This window comes from Hyperoodon ampullatus, assembly GCF_949752795.1.
Source record: "Hyperoodon ampullatus genome assembly, chromosome: 7".
In the NCBI taxonomy this organism is placed as follows: Eukaryota; Metazoa; Chordata; class Mammalia; order Artiodactyla; family Ziphiidae; genus Hyperoodon; species Hyperoodon ampullatus.
The window spans coordinates 106,241,911-106,259,650 of record NC_136920.1 but is presented as its reverse complement, the minus strand read 5'-3'; the positions used below and the strand labels follow the sequence as shown (position 1 = coordinate 106,259,650).

The window sequence follows — 17,740 nt, the reverse complement described above, 5'->3', positions numbered from 1 at the left end:
GATCTGTATAAGTAGATTTCATCTAACAGAAGTAGCCACCTCAGGTTCATTTGAATTTTTGCTATAAGTAAGCACTGATCATTGCTAAGGGTTCAGCGTTCCCTCAGTCCACCTGAGGATAAAGATATGACTCTTCATGTCAAAACAATTCTTATTAAGTCACACTGCCATGCCAGTCATACCTAATATGAATTTGCTCAGTTTCTAATAAATATTAAATAGCTTCAGTATTCCAGCCCACAGCTGCATTAATATCTGAGGTATAATAAAAGGTACCAAGCTAGAAGTAAAGTATAGCAATATCATTTTGATATAATTTTAAGATGGAAAAGTACTAAGGGCCCATTAATAACAACAGTGGCACAATTCCCACTTAATTGCTCCCTTTACCTGTATAAGATATATAACTGGCTATTACTCTTATTTATTTTCTTCCATATAAGATGCCAATAGTCACAATATCAAGATGACAGTACCACTCAAACAACATGCATATTATATTTTGGTCTTTGCCAGGTTTTATTACAATAAAATTCAGCTCATGGAAACAGAAGTTTCAAGTATGCCCAACTATTACCTTGCTAAAAGTCAACAAGAAGAAATCCAATGTGCCTATCCCCAGATATAGAGCTTGATAGTTACTCAGAGGAGGAAAGTTATTATCTGAGGATCACAGATAAAACAGAACAAGGAGAAGAGCAACTGAACAAAAACTAGAGAAAATTTCCTTCTTCTTCCTGCCAGACTCTTACAATTATTTGTACAGAGCACTCCTTTTCACCAACAAATGAAATCAGGGGCAATTTTAGTCATAAAGTACCAGGTCTAATGTAGTCCTGACTCATGCCTGGCTTAGTACTTTCACCTTTCACTTATTTTGCCTGAGTCTTCCAAATACTATAGTCAAATCATCAGTATTTTTTTCTCTTCCCTTTCTATTTTTAAATTCCCTTAAGTTTTTATACCAAGGATAGTACCAGATATTTGAAATTCTCCCTAATAATGCTACATAATGTCAAAAACAGGACAGAAAATAGCTTATGCATAAATACTCATTAATGGTAAGGGACTCATGTAAAGCTACATATTTCTGTATGTGGGATGGAGATGAATGACAATAAAAACACATATTGGTAGGGCTTAAAATGTATACTTTATACTTTTTTATAATTTTTAAAGTCTTCAACATAATATTAAATATGAAATTCTGGAAGTACTGGTATAAATGAAAAAGTATCCAACTTAGTAATCAAACTAAACAAGGTTTCACTTTTCTCCTATTAAAGTATCAAAAATATTTTAAAACCAAAGTATACCACAGTGATAGCACTGTGATACAACTTCCTGTCATAAAGTGTTGTTGACAGTACAAATTAAAAAGCAATCTGGCAAACCATTTTTTAAGAAAGATAAAAATGTTCACAATTTTTCACCCAATAATCATTCTTCAAAAAATTTATCCTAAGAAAATAATCCAAAATATGGAAAAAGGTAAACAGGCTAATGAAATTGCTTTTAATGAATACCCACCATATGTTAAAGCAGATTCTCTGTATTAATGTACTTAACTCTTGAGAGTGGTGGAGACAAGATGGTAGAGTAGAAGGATTTGAGCTCACCTCCTCTCACAAAAACACTGAAGTCCTCTCAAGAAAACATCAAAATCGCAACTAACTGCTGAACAACAATCAACAAAAAACATATTCTACATCCAAGGACAAAGGAGAAGCCACAACGAGACAGTAGGAGGGGCGTATTTGCAGCACAATCAAACCCCATTCCTCTGGGTGGGCGACCCACAAACTGGAAAATACTTCACAAAGGTTCTCCCACAGGAGTGAGAGTTCTACGCCCATGTCGGGCTCCCCAGTCTAAGGGCCTGGTATTGGAAGGAGGAGCCCCCAGAGCATTTGGCTTTGAAGGCCAGCAGGGTTTGACTGCAGGAACTCCACAGGACTGGGGGAAACAGAAATTCCAGTCTCGGAGGGTGCACACAAGGTTTCATGCGCACCAAGACCCAGGGACTCGGTGACTTCATAGGAGCCTGGCCAGAACTACCTGCTGGTCTTGGAAGGTATCGTGGAGGGGTGGGCTGGGGTGGCGGCTGTGGCTCATTGTGGGAATAAAAACACTGGTGGCAGAGATAGAGGTAACAGGGAGTACTCATTGGTGTGAGATCTCCTGGAGGCCGCCATTTTGATACCAAGATCTGGCACCACCCAGCAGGCTATAGGCTCCAGTGCTGGGATGCCTCAGGCCAAACAACCAACAGGGAGGGAACACAGCCCCGCCCATCAGCAGACAGGCTGCCAAAACTCGTCCTGAGCCCACAGCCGCCTCTAAACACATCCTTGACATGGCCCTGCCCACCAGAGGGACAAGGCCCAGCTCCACTCACCAGTGGGCAGGCACCAGTCCTGTTGACCAGGAAGCCTGCACAACCCTCTAGACTAGTCTCACCCACCTATAATCCTGCAGCCTACAGCCTACAATCTACAATCCTGCAGCCTGCAGAACAGAAACTGCAAACACAGAAAGTTAGACAAAGTGAGATGACAGAGAAATATGTTCGACACGAAGGAACAAGATAAAACCCTAGAAGAATAACTAAGTAAAGTGGAGATACGCAGTCTACCTGGAAAAGAATTCAGAGTAATGATAGTAAAGATGATCCAAAATCTGGGGAAAAGAATGGAGGCACAGACTGAGAAGATACTAGAAATATTCAACAAAGGTATAAAGAACAAACAAACAGAGGTGAACAATACGATAAGTAAAATGAAAACTACACTAGAAGGAATCAACAGCAGAATAAATGAGGCAGAAGAACAGATAAGCGACTGGAAAGACAGAATGGTGGAATCACTGCCATGGAACAGAATAAAGAGAAAAGAATGAAAAGAAATGAGGACAATGTAAGAGACCTCTGGGACAACATTAAATGTACCAACATTTGCATTATAGGGGCTCCAGAAGGAGAAGAGAGAGAGAAAGGACCTGACAAAATTATGGAAGAGATAATAGCTGAAAACTTCCCTGACACGGGAAAGGAAAAAATCACCCAAGTACAGGAAGTGCAGAGAGTCCCATACAGGATAAAACCAAGGAGGAACATGTTGAGACACATATTAATCTACTTGACAAAAATTCAAGACAAAGAGAAAATATTAAAAGCAACAATGGAAAAGCAAAAAATAACATACAAGGGAATCCACATAAAGTTACAGATGATTTTTCAGCAGAAACTCTGCAAGCCAGAAAGGAGTGGCACAATATATTTAAAGTGATGAAAGGGAAAAACCTACAAACAAGAATATTCTACCCATCAAGGCCCTCGTTCAGATTTGACAGAGAAATCAAAAGCTTTACAGACAAGCAAAAGCTAAGAGAATTCAGCACCACCAGACCAGCTTTACAACAAATGCTAAAGGAACATCTCTAGGCAGAAAAGAAAAAGCCACAATTAAAAATAAGAAAATTACAAATGGGAAAGCTCACTGGTAAAGGCAAACATACAATAAAGGTAGGAAATCATCCACACGCAAATATATCGAAAACCAGCAACTGTGAGGAGAGTACAAATGCAGGGTATTGGAAATGCATTGGAAATTAAGAGACCACCAACTTAAAATAATCTTGTATATATACATATAGACTGCTATATCAAAATCTCAAAGTAACTGCAAGCCAAAAGCCTACAATTCATACATACACACAAAAGAAAAAGCAATCCAAACACAACACTAAAGACAGTCATCAAATCACAAAAGAGAACAAAAGAGGAAGGGAATGTTCTTGAAAATATAAACAAAATTGATAAAACTTTATCCAGACTCATCAAGAAAAAAAGGAGAGGACTCAAATCAATAAAATTAGAAATGAAAAAGAAGTTACAACTCACACCACAGAAATACAAAGGATCATAAGAGACTACTACAAGCAACTATATGCCAATAAAATGGACAGCTTAGAAGAAATGGACCATTTCTTAGAAAGGTATAATCTTCCAAGACTGAATCAGGAATAGAAAATATGAACAGACCAATGACAAGTAATGAAATTGAAACTATGATTAAAAGCTCCCAAAAAACAAAAGTCCAGGACCAGATGGCTTCACAGGCGAATCCTATCAAACATTTAGAGAAGAGTTAACACCTATGCTTCTGAAACTATTTCCAAAAATTGCAGAGGAAGAAACATACCCAACTTCATTCTATGAGGTCACAATCACCCTGATACCAAAACCACACAAAGATGCCACAAAAAAAAGAAACTTACAGGCCAATATCACTGTTGAATATAAGCGCAGAAATCCTCAACAAAATACTAGCAATCAGAATTCAACAACATAGAAAAAGGATCATATACCAGGTTCAAGTGGGATTTATCCCAGGAATGCATGGATTTTTCAATATCTGCAAATCAATCCATATGATACACTGTATCAACAAATTGAAGAATAAAAACCATATGATAATCTCAATATATGCAGAAAAAGCTTTCAACAAAACTCAACACCCATTTATGATAAAAACTCTCAAGAAAGTAGGCACAGAAGGAACTTATGTCAACATAAGAGAGGCTATATATGACAAACCCACAGCCAACATCACTCTCAATGGTGAAAGACTGAAACCATTTCCTCTAAGATCAGCAACAAGAAAAGGTTATCCACGCTCGCCACTATTATTTAACATAGTTTTGGAAGTTTTAGCCACAGCAATCAGAGAAGAAAAAGAAATAAAAGGAATCCAAATCAGAAAAGAAAAAGTAAAGCTGTCACTGTTTGCAGATGACATGATACTATACATAGAGAATCCTAAAGATGCTACCAGAAAACTACTAGAGTTAATCAATGAATTTGGTAAAGTAGGATACAAAATTACTGCACAGAAATCTCTTGCATTCCTATACACTAATGATGAAAAATCTGAAAGAGAAATTAAGGGAACACTCTCATTTACCATTGCAATGAAAAGAATAAAATACCTAGGAATAAACCTACCTAAGGAGACAAAAGAATTGTATGCAGAAAACTATAAGGCACTGATGAAATAAATTAAAGATGATACAAACAGATGGAGAGATATACCATGTTCTTGGATGGGAAGAATCAACACTGTGAAAATGACTATACTACCCAAAACAATCTACAGATTCAATGCAATCCCTATCAAACTACCAATGGCATTTTTCACAGAATTAGAACAAAAAATTTCAAAATTTGTATGGAAACACAAAAGACCCCAATAGCCAAAGCAATCTTGCGAAAGAAAAATGGAACTGGAGGAATCAGGCTCCCTGACTTCAGACTATACTACAAAGCTACAATAATCAAGACAGTATGGTACTGGCACAAAAACAGAAATACAGATCAATGGAACAAGATAGAAAGCCCAGAGATAAACCCACACACATATGGTCACCTTAACTTTGATAAAGGAGGCAAGAATATACAATGGAGAAAAGACAGCCACTTCAACAAGTGGTGCTGGGAAAACTGGACAGCTACATATAAAAGAATGAAGTTAGAACACTTCCTAACACCATACACAAAAATAAACTCAAAATGGATTAAGGACCTAAATGTAAGATAAAACTCTTAGAAGAAAACATAGGAAGAACACACTTTGACATAAATCACAGCAAGATCGTTTTTGACACACCTCCTAGAGAAATGGAAATAAAAACAAAAATAAACCAATGGGACCTAATGAAACTTAAAAGCTTTTGCACAGCAAAGGAAAACATAAACAAGACAAAAAGATAACCCTCAGAATGGGAGAAAATATTTGCAAATGAAGCAACTGATAAAGGATTTATCATAAATGTGTGTTAAATTTTCTCAAAAGCTTTTTCTTCACCTATTGAGATGATTATATGGTTTTTCTCCTTCAATTTGTTAATATGGTTTATCACATTGATTGATTTGTATTTACTGAAGTATCCTTGCATTCCTGGGATAAACCCGACTTGACCATGGTGTATGATCCTTTTAATGTGCTGTTGGATTCTGTCTAGTATTTTGTTGAGGATTTTTGCATCTATGTTCATCAGTGATATTGGCCTGTAGTTTTCTTTCTTTGTGACATCTTTGTCTGCTTTTGGTATCAGGTTGATGGTGGCCTCGCAGAATGAGTTTGGGAGTGTTCCTCTCTCTGCTATATTTTGGAAGAGTTTGAGAAGAATAGGTGTTAGCTCTTCTCTAAATGTTTGATAGAATTCGTCTGTGAAGCCTTCTGGTCCTCGACTTTTGTTTGTTGGAAGATTTTTAATCACAGTCTCAATTTCAGTGCCTGTGATTGGTCTATTTGTATTTTCTATTTCTTCCTGTTTCAGTCCCAGAAGGTTGTGCTTTTCTAAGAATTTGTCCATTTCTTCCAGGTTGTCCATTTTATTGGCATACAGCTGCTTTTAAGTAATCTCTCATGATCCTTTTTATTTCTGCAGTGTCAGTTGTTACTTCTCCTTGTTCATTTCTAATTCTGTTGATTTGGGTCTTCTCCCTTTTTTTCTTGATGAGTCTGGCTAATGGTTTATCAATTTTGTTTATCTTCTCAAAGAACCAGTTTTTAATTTTATTGATCTTTGCTATTGTTTTCTTCATTTATTTCTAATCTGTTCTTTAAGGTTTCTTTCTTTCTGCAAACTTTGGAGGTTTTTGTCTTTTTTCTCTAATTGTTTTAGGTGTAAGGTTAAATTGTTTATTTGAGATGTTTCTTGTTTCTTGAGGTAGGATTGTATTGCTGTAAACTTCCCTCTTAGAACTGCTTTTGCTGCATCCCATAGGTTTTGGGTCGTTGTGTTTTCATTGTCATTTGTTTCTTTTTTGATTTCCTCTTTGATTTCTTCAGTGATCTCTTGGTTATTTAGTAGTGTATTGTTTACCCTCCACGTGTTTGTATTTTCTACATATTTTTTCCTAATCTAGTCTCATAGAGTTGTGGTTGGAAAAGATACTTGATATGATTTCAATTTTCTTAAATTTACCAAGGCTTGATTTGTGACTCAAAATATGATCTATCCTGTTTAATGTTCCATGAGCACTTGAGAAGAAAGTGTATTCTGTTGTTTTTGGATGGAATGTGCTATAAATATCAATTAAGTCCATCTTGTTTAATGTATCATTTAAAGCTTGTTTCCTTATTTACTTTCATTTTGGATGATCTGTCCATTGGTGAAAGTGGGGTGTTAAAAGTCCCCTACTATGATTGTGTTACTGTTGATTTCCCCTTTTATGGCTGTTAGCATTTGTCATGTAGTGAGGTGCTCCTATGTTGGGGGCATATTTACAATTGTTATATCTTCTTCTTGGATTGATCCCTTAATCATTATGTAGTGTCCTTCTTTGTCTCTTGTAATAGTCTTTGTTTTAAAGTCTCTTTTGTCTGATATGAGAATTGCTACTCCAGTTTTCTTCTGATTTACGTTTGCATGGAATATCTTGTTCCATCCCCTCACTTTCAGTCTTTATGTGTCCCTAGGTCCAAAGTGGGTCTCTTGTAGACAGCATATATACAGGTCTTGTTTTTAAGTAAGTATTTATCTAAGAAACACATTCGGACTGAGGGTACTCTAAGATCAATGCACAGAACATCACGTAGTGAATAAGCTAGACCAAGCTCTAGGTATGCACATCTCATCTATTATTGGTACAATTATAAAGGCAATAAGTTTCTTGAAGGTATAAAATCTTTCTTATAAAATTTAACTCTGAAAATAAAGCCAACAGCTAATGCTGATGCTAGGAATGATGGAGTCTAAATAAGAAATGTTTCTTAGCTAGAATATAGAAATTTTGAGTTAAAGAGCAGAAGAACAAGCTCATGCATAACTCAGATCAGATAAGAACAGATTCACCACATATACTTCTAAGAGAAATGAATAGTTGTTTATAAAACTATTTCCATGAGAGCCCCAGCTAGTATTTTAAAAATATACTTTGTAAAGGAAATTATATAAAATAGTGATACTAATAATTTTTTAAATTCTGAGACTATCTTAGATATACATTTGAATACCCAGAGTGAATGTCTCAGGTCACATCCTCTTATGAATGTCAAGAAATGCACATATTTTCATGCTCAAAGATGGCTGTTCAAAATACACTCAAGTATCATTGCTCCATCCAGGTTGGAGCCTTAGCAGCTTAAAAAAGTAGGTTTCTCTTATATCATACATAATTCCATATCTTGTATAATGAAAACCATAACTCCAACCCAGACAAGTAGTTTTCATTCATTCATTGAACCACACCTACTGAGCCTTCTCTAGAGGTCAGACAATGGCAGTAGGTTTCAGGAAGAGCAGACAGGAAAGAACACATGCAGACTGCCACTGATAAAATGAATGTAGATTATGGAGAGTGAGTACACTTATGATTTTCTAATTCTTCTGAATATATTCCTTCTTGAATCAGCTTCAGGTTTTTGGTTCAGTTTATCAAGAAATCATTTTTCTTAACTGTAACAGGATAATATTATCATATGACTAAGTCAGTGTGTTTGACTTCAACCTAGTTTCACTGTCACAATTGATACCCAACTAGACAAAGCCACAGGTTATCATCAAGAAAGTGTAAAAGCAGCGCTTCCTGAGAAACATTTTTGGACAGTACCTTAAGATTAAAACATCAGAAGATATACTTTGTTTTAAGCTGTGGTTAGAGTTGTGCCAAATCTAAAACCCATTTCCTCTTCAACATGAACAAACTTAATTCACTAGACCTTATTCCTCATAAACTAAAATTTAATTGTTAACATGGTGACAATATATGAATACTTGTCTTCTCTTGATGAAAAGCGATTCTTCTATCTGCCTCTTAATGCACAAAGTCTACCTTTCCTCAATTGCAGTAGTACCGTTATTTCTTCATGTAGGTGTACAATATCTAGGATGAGGTAAAAATAAAGATTACAAGCAATCTGACATACTACAACAGCCCATGAAGGTAGACTGCTCTCATTCTCCTTATATACTCCCCTTACTCTAGTCCTTCCTCCCCTAATCTTGAGAAAGGGAAGCTCCAGTCCTCACAGAGCAGTGTTGACACGAGTACTTACAACAATGCACTAATGCAGGGAGAACTTCCTACTTCCTAGCATAGCAGAGATAAAAGTGATCCATTAGAAAAGGAAATTATAACAACAGAAAACAGAAACTTTGGCATCAGAGAGAAGTGAGTTCAAGTCCTAGGTCTAGCACTATAACCTTGGTCAAATTTTTAATCTACTTGAGGTTTAATTTTCTCAACAGTAAGACAACAATAAATACTAACTTTTTTTTTCTATTATGAGTAAAAGAACACTAGATTTGGAGTCATAAGGCATAGGTTCAAGTTCCAGTTATATCCTCTAATAATGTAACACCAAAGAAGTAATATAACTTCTGTGAGCCTCAGTTTCTTCATTTATAAAAGATGGATGAAAATATCTGCTTTATACTTCTCATACTTATAAGGAACTAGGAAAGAAAATGGTTTCTATAAAAATCCTTTATAACCTGTAAAGAGTTTTATAAATATAAGATAGTTTTACTGATAATCTTCTTAGAAAGCAAAATCTGAAGGGACCAAAAAAAAACCTGCAAATAATGGCATGCCCATAAATTTCTAGAGGAATAAAAAAGAATGGGAGTGTTCATTAATTTTCAACCTGTTGGTTACAATTTTCTGCAGTGACCTAAAAACACAGCATTATATCATGACGAAGGTGATAATAACCCTTACAAATAAAGCAAAAAGAAAGCCAGAAGCAACAATTACTTGCCATATATAACTCCTTATTGATGCCAAGATACTTTCCATTTCCACATCCAATATCAGCAACTAGTGAACCACTTGGCAAAGCTTTCAAAAACTCCACGATGTGTGGCCAAGGGGTATGTCTCGTGCTGCTAAAGTGTCTAGCAATTTCTTCATAAACTTGATGGACATATTCTTGCTCCAGTTGTGAGGCTTCTTTATCATTCTCTGGAAATGATGTGGGAGTCTCCTTCATCTGGCTGTCACAGAACAAAGGGTAACCTAATGAATAAAAGAAAGCAATATAAACCATTTACTTATTTGTTTTTTAAATTTATTTTTTGGCCGCACCACGCGGCATGTGGGATCTTAGTTCCCCGACCTGGGATTGAACCCACGCCCCCTGCATTGGAAGCACGGAGTCTTAACCACTGGACCACCAGGGGAGTCGCTAAACCATTATTTTTATCCAAATGATTCATAAGGTGTGATTGTTTTCTCAAAAGAAAAAGCAAATCAATCCACGTTTGATGACTAGGGTTAAGTAGGCTCTGATTTATCAGTTAAAAAAAGTAGTTCTTACCTAGCAAGTCCAATTATGTATGTGAGGGGTCTAATATAAGAAGGGGTAAATCCATTTGAAACAAAATATGACTGTAATTCTGCATGCCTTATAACACAGATGCCTATTTCATCTTGGGATTAAAGGTCCTCTTATTCAGGAAAGCATCTTGATGGGCCTGGTGTAACCAGAAGAAATTTAGCAATTAACAGGATTTAGGGGTTTTGTCTTGGTAGGAGTTCTGGGTACCCTAGGACTCTCAGAAGAAGAACCAGACCTAGAAACAAAGTGTGATTTGGTAATAATCACAAGATTTAATGAATACTGTTTGAAGTGGTTTACATATATTGTCTCAATCCTCACAGTAACACTATGAATAGGTACTATTACATTCATTTTACAGATGAGGAAACTGACACACGGAATATTAAATAATGATCCTAAAGTGACAAAGATGGTAAATCATAGAGTCAAGATTTGAACCCAGGCAGTGGAGACTCCAGAATCCACATTCTCAATGACTACACTGTGTTGCCTCCTTCAATAGAATGAGCAAATCCTAAGGAGAACACCAGCAAGTAGAGGAGATGAGAGGAAATTTAGGATACAATGTCTCAAATTAATTTTGAAGTGTTCCCTTTTCTCTGCAATAACGTCTAATATTCATTTCAAATCCTTGCCTTTTCTCGGCTATGCTATAATTTCCCTTTGTCTTCAGCCAGTCTGTGGCACACAACATCTTTTTATGGGTAGTATACTAGAGAATAAAGGAAATAGTGTTCCCAGAGAAACCACAGACAAGACTTAGCAATAATTAAATATCATGTGGCAGCAAAGAATTGATGGCTTCAGGAATTTTCCCTAAATATAACTAGAAGATTCCAAACCTTGAATGGGAGTGGAATTATCTAGTCCCTACTAATGTGTAAAGTGAAGCTCTAAACACTTTATGTAGACATTTAAGAAAAGGGTAGCCCCAGAAAGCTTCAGAGCTCTAAAACATACATGTGGAAACAGATGGATTACATTATGTTGGTCACCTCAGAATTACAATTACACTACAATATACATTACAATTATCTTAAACTGGTCTTGCTAAAAATTTTATTCTCTTGGAAATTATGAACATCTCAGTTATGTAAAGGGAGGATCACTTAAATCCACAAATTTTGACCAAAAGTATCCAAAAGATGGCTTTGAACTTTTAAAAAAATCTGTAAACTGAATATATAATCAGAGCTTCTTATAGCATCCCTTAAATTAATGCCCATAACAAAAAAAAATTTGCATAAGAAAACTAACTTGTCTCTTCTACTAAATTTCAAGTTCCTTGAGAACAAGAGCCATGCTTTATTTTTCTATACCTTGTAAAGCTACTGGTAGTGTTAGACATTCATCAAATACTAAATAAATTTTTTTTTTTTTGCGATACGTGGGCCTCCCACTGTTGTGGCCTCTCCCATTGCAGAGCACAGGCTCCGGACGCGCAGGCTCAGCAGCGATGGTTCACGAGCCCAGCCGCTCTGCAGCATGTGGGATCTTCCCGGACCGGGGCATGAACCTGTGTCCCCCACATCTGCAGGCAAACTCTCAACCACTGCACCACCAGGGAAGCCCTAAATAAGTATTTTTTAATTGACAAAAAAAATTTGTTTTTAAGTCCTCAATGACACTTTTAGCAAAATAAACAAACCTGTTAAAACCTATTTTAAGCTTCACTAACATGAAGATATCAAATATGAAGATTCCAAGTTTCCTAACAGAATAATATCTTGTACATATAATAAAGATTTTTAATTTAAAATGTTTTTAAGATGACTAAATCCAAAATCTCCTGCTAAGATACTACCCATAACTGAAACCACCAGGATGTAAAAAGCTCATAACATCACTGTCATTATAAAATATTATTTATAAAACACAAGGGGTTTTTATTTGAGTCCAAGAAATACAGGTCATGATGTACTTATACAGACTGATTCAAAACAGCATCCTCGACAAATTGTTTTTTTTTGTTTTTGTTGTTGTTGTTTTTGTGGTACGCGGGCCTCTCACTGTTGTGGCCCCTCCCGTTGTGGAGCACAGGCTCCGGATGCGCAGGCTCAGTGGCCATGGCTCACGGGCCTAGCTGCTCCGTGGCATGTGGGATCCTCCCAGACTGGGGCACGAATCCGTGTCCCCTGCAATGGCAGGCGGACTCTCAACCACTGCGCCACCAGGAAAGCCCTCCTTGACAAATTTTTGAGCACTCCTTTCCAAAATGACTAAAACAAACACTGTTTATCCCCCTAAAGTTATCCACTTACTATAGAACAATTTGTCATCTCCAACTTCCCTGTAGGTTAATGAGAAGTAATCGAGAAATGTGACAAGCTGTTTCCAAAAAAACTTATTTTTGTACAAGTGATATTTTAATGCCCCCAAACTGTAGTATTCTTAACCATGACTACAATAAATAAAATATTTATTTAGAATCCAACTATGCTCAAGTACTATGTTTGAGGAAAACAAAGATGAGTAAGATGCAGTCCCTGCCCTCAAGGAATATAAACCTAACTATGGGGGTGGTTAAGAAAAGTATATGTAAGTACAATACAAGGCAAAACATGGGAAATGCCATTAGAAGAGTTAAGACAAAGCTCTTCTCAGTTCTTATGGGACTTTAAAAGATTTTCATAGTAGATTTACTCCATTTTACAGGAGAACCAAAATTATATACTTACTACAATTACAAGGTGTTTGCCTCACTTTCCTAAAGGTAAATGATGTCCGTATTCCCCTCTTGCTTAAAGTTAAGTCTTCAACATCTCCGGTGATAATTCCACTTTTGTGACCCTTGGATGCTTGAACAGTATCAAATTTTCTGGGTGTGATTCTAAAAACAACAGTCAAATTAGTTTATTTAACACTGTATTCAGAAAAATATTTCAGGTCCTTTAAAAATATTAAGCGAATAGAGTAAATCTAGAAGAATTTATTGCAAATATCTATTGGTTTCCCTGAATTGCTAAGCATTGTGGGAAAAAACAAAGAAATAGAAGTCTTTGCCTCTTAGGAAATTATCTCCAGGGTAATCATTTACAGCTAACAAACTATGCAAGGAGAAAAAGAGAACAATAACAAATGCTTAATTAATACCAATGCCGAGGAAGAAAAAACAAGAAACAGATGGGACAAAGAGGAAACAGATAGTAAATTTAAATCCAATTATCAGTAATGTTAAATGTAAAAGGACTTTAAATCCAATTAAAGAACAAAGAATTTCATATTGGATGTTTTTAAAAATCCAACTATATGCTGATTACAAGAGACACACCTTATAAGTAAGGACATAGAATGGTTGAAAAATGATAGAAAAAAAAGATACAACATACAAAAAACAAGTATTTTGCATATACCTAGCAAAACCAAAAGAAAAGTGGTATAGCTATACTAATCAGACAAAGTAAACTTTAAGGCAATAAGTATTAATAGAGATAAAAAGGAACATTTCATAATGATAACAGGGTCAATCCAACAGAAAAATATTATGTAAAAACCCTATATATTTGTATGCACCTAACTAATAGCACAGCCTCAAAATATATAAAGCAAAAAGTGAAAACAAAATCTAAAAGGAGAAATAGACAAATACATAATTATCACTGGAATTTCCAATATATCTTTCTTAGTAAGTGAAATCTAGCTGCAAGTCAAGGACATCAACATCAGAAAACAACAGATAATGGAACAAAAAAGTATATGATTAACATAGATAAAATAAGTAAAACAAAGATTGAAAACTAAAGAGAGAAAGGTACAAGCCATTGTAGATTATAAGAAAGTTTAAAGGGAATCTTGGAAGTAAGATCAAATTTTTGAATGGGAAAAAGGAATCATTTAGTAAGAAAATATGGCCTTTTCAAAGTTAAATTTATAGAGTGAAATGCACAGATCTTACGTGTACAGTTCAATGAATTTTGACAAATGCACACAACCATGTATCCACCATCCCAATCAAGACAATTACCCAAGGAAATTCCCTCGTGCCCTTTTCCAGTCAGTCTTTCCCCCCGTCAAAGCAACCACTATTCTGATTTCTATCCGTATAGTTTTGTCTGCTCTTGAATTTCATATATAGTTGGCACTATTTTGTATCTGGCTTTGTCCATTGAACATAATTTTGAGATTTAGCCATGTTGCTGTGTGTTTCAGCAGTTCACTGTTTTTCTTTAATCACTGAGTAAAATTTCATTATATGAACATGCCATAATTTATCCAAAATCTCCTGTTTATTGATATTTGGCATTCTTAGTTTGGGACTATTACAAATAAAGCTTATACACATCTTTTTCAGATATATACTTTTATTACTCTTGGGAAAATACCTAAGAGTGAAATTGGTGGGTCATAGTGTAAGAAACTACCAGTTTTCCAAGATGGTTGCACATAATTTTACACTCCCACCAGCAACATAAGAGAGTTTCAGGCTGCTTGACATTCTCACCAACACTTGGTATTGTCTAAGTTTTAAATATTAGCCATTTTAGAAAGTAGCAAGTGATATAAAATTTCAGTTATAATTTGTATTTCTCTGATGACTAATGATATTGTGTTTCTTTTCATGTGCTTTTTAGCCATTCATAGATCCTTCTGGTAAAGGATCTGTTCAAATCTTACAACCAGTCCTTTGTTAGATATATGTATTGTGGATATTTTTTCCCCCATGTATAGCCTGGCTTTTCATTTTCTTAATGCTGTCTTCTGATAAGCAGAAGTTTTAAATTTTGATGTAGTTATTTTGTCTTCTTTTTCTTTTACAGTGTTCTGAAACCTTTCTAAAATAAAAACTTTGCCTACCCCAGAGCTGCAAAAGTATCCTCTTGTATTTTCTTCTAGACATCTCATAGTTTTTGTTTTTACATTTAAATTTATGATCTACCCCATATTAATTTTTGTGAATGGTATGAGGTATATCAAGGCTCATTTTATTTCCACATAGATCTCTGACTGTCCCAGCACCATCTGTTGAAAATTTTCCTTTCCACAATGAATTGTGTTGCCGTCTTTGTCAAAAATCAACTGACACTATATCTATGAATATATTCTGTCCCACTGGTCTGTTTGTCTATCTGTACAACAATACTACACTCTTTTGATTAAGTAGCTTTATATATAGTAAATCTTAAACGTCAGGTAGAATAAATCCTGCAACATTGTTCTTATATTCAAGATTGTTTGGATTATTCTTTTTTTTATTTTTTTTAATTTTAATTTTAATTTTTATTTTTTGTGTGTGTGGTACGCGGGCCTCTCACTGCTGTGGTCTCTCCCGTTGCGGAGCACAGGCTCCAGACGCGCAGGCTCAGTGGCCATGGCTCACGGGCCTAGCCACTCCGCGGCATGTGGGATCTTCCCGGACCGGGGCACGAACCCATGTCCCCTGTATTGGCAGGCGGACTCTCAACCACTGCGCCACCAGGGAAGTCCCTGGATTATTCTTAATCACTCACGTTTCCTGGTAAATTTTAGAATCTGCTTATCAATTTCTACAAAAAAAAAGTCTTTTAAGATTCTGACTGGAATTACACTAAATCATTAGATCAATTTGGGAATAACTGATACCTTAACAATATTAAGTTCCTTACCCATGATTATGTCATCTCTATTTCTTCATTTATTTTGGTCTGTAATTTCTCTTACCAGTGTTTCGTGATTTTTAGAGTATATGTGTTGTATATCTTTTGTTAAATCTATTCCTGAGAGTTAAATCTTCTAAAGCCAAGTTTTCTGCTTGACCCACTCTAGCAAGGTTATCTGCCTACAGAAGTGGGTTTCATACTCACAGGGAATGTGCCAGGCCTGAAAGATCTCAGCAAATTTTTAAAAAGCATAATTTTATACTAAAGTTGTTGATACTGCTTTATCAAGAATCAGATATGTTGACTACACATCTAGAAAAGAAAAAGATCAACCATATAATTAAAGTACAAACCATGTCTACCAGACAGCCCACAGTAGTCTGTCCACCACAACTTAAGGACCCAAGCAGTCCACATAGAGGGCACCCCTAGAGCATATAGCTCTGATGTCCAGAGGGCAGTGTGCTGCTGGGCCCCATAGGACACTCCTAGGTAAGACCACTTCTCTGAGATTGAGAAATATAACCCAACAAATACATAGAAATAAAAACAGCAAATTAGGCAAAATGAGGTGAAAGAGGGATATGTTACAAATGAAAGAACAAGATAAAAACCCCAGAAGAAGAACTAAGTAAAGTGGAGATAAGCAATCTACCCAACAGAGAGTTCAAGGTAGTGATTGTAAAGTTCATCAAAGAACTCAGGAGAAGATTGGATGAACAGAGCGAGAAGTTAGAAATTTTTAACAAAGAGTTAGAAAATATAAAGAAGAAACAAACAGAGCTGAAGAATACGACCACTGAAATAAAAAATACAGTAGACAGAATCATCAGTAGATTAGATGATATATAGAGAAATGGACTATCGAGCTGGAGACAGAGTAGTGGAAATCACTCAAGCTGAACAGAAAAAAGAAAAAAGAATAAAAAGAAATGAGGACAGTTTAAGAGACCTCTGAGACACATCAATTGCACTAATATTCACACTATAGGGGCCCCAGAAGGAGAAGAGAGACAGAAAGGGGCAGAGAACATATTTGAAGACACAAGAGCTGAAAACGTCCCTAACCTGGGAAAGGAAACAGACATCCAGGTGCAGGAAGCACAGAGAGTCCCAAACAGGAACAACCTAAAGAGGACCACACCCAGACACACTGTAATTAAAATGGCAAAAAATAAGGATAAAGAGAGAATATTAAAAGCAGCAAGGGGAAAACAACAAGTTACATACGAGGGAACTCCCATAAGGTTATAGGCTGACTATTCAGCAGAAACTCTTCAGGCCAGAAGGGAGTGACACAATATATTTAAAATGATGAAAGGGAAAAATCTACAACCAAGAATACCCTACCCAGCAAAGCTTTCATTCAGACTTGAAGGAGAGTTCAAAAGTTTTACAGACAAGCAAAAGCTAAAAGAGTTTAGCATCACCAAGGCAGCTTTGCAAGAAAGGCTAAAGGGACTTTTCTAAGTAGAAAAGACCATAAGAAATATAAAAACTGTGAAAGGAAAAACCTCATTGGTAAAGGCAAATATACAGTAAAGGTAGTAGATCAACCATTTTTAAAACTAGTAGGAAGGCTAAAAGATAAACCTAGTTTAAAAAAAAAAGCAAACATGATAAAAATATGATCAAGTTAAGATGAAATTTATTATCTATAAAATTCTAGTGTAAATTAAAGGGAAAATAGAAAACAACTGACTACAGTTCAATCTATGTGCCACTGCAAAAAAAAAAAAAAAAGATCAAGAACTCAATAATAGGCAGAAGATCTGAATAGATATTTTTCCAAAGAAAACATACAGATGGCTAATG

At 35.8% G+C, this 17,740-nt stretch overlaps 1 protein-coding gene across 2 annotated transcripts in view; it reads right to left on the bottom strand.

Moving 5' to 3' along the window:
* Positions 1-17,740, bottom strand: part of ALKBH8 (alkB homolog 8, tRNA methyltransferase) — a gene marked incomplete at its 5' end in the record, with an annotated part of 50,089 nt that overhangs the window by 3,222 nt on the left and 29,127 nt on the right. For both annotated transcript variants that reach the window (XM_079708012.1, XM_079708013.1), the window contains 2 exons: positions 9,768-10,024; positions 13,028-13,179. In XM_079708012.1, the coding sequence (XP_079564138.1) occupies positions 9,768-10,024; positions 13,028-13,179 (409 nt within the window). The remainder of the gene's footprint in view (positions 1-9,767; positions 10,025-13,027; positions 13,180-17,740) is intronic.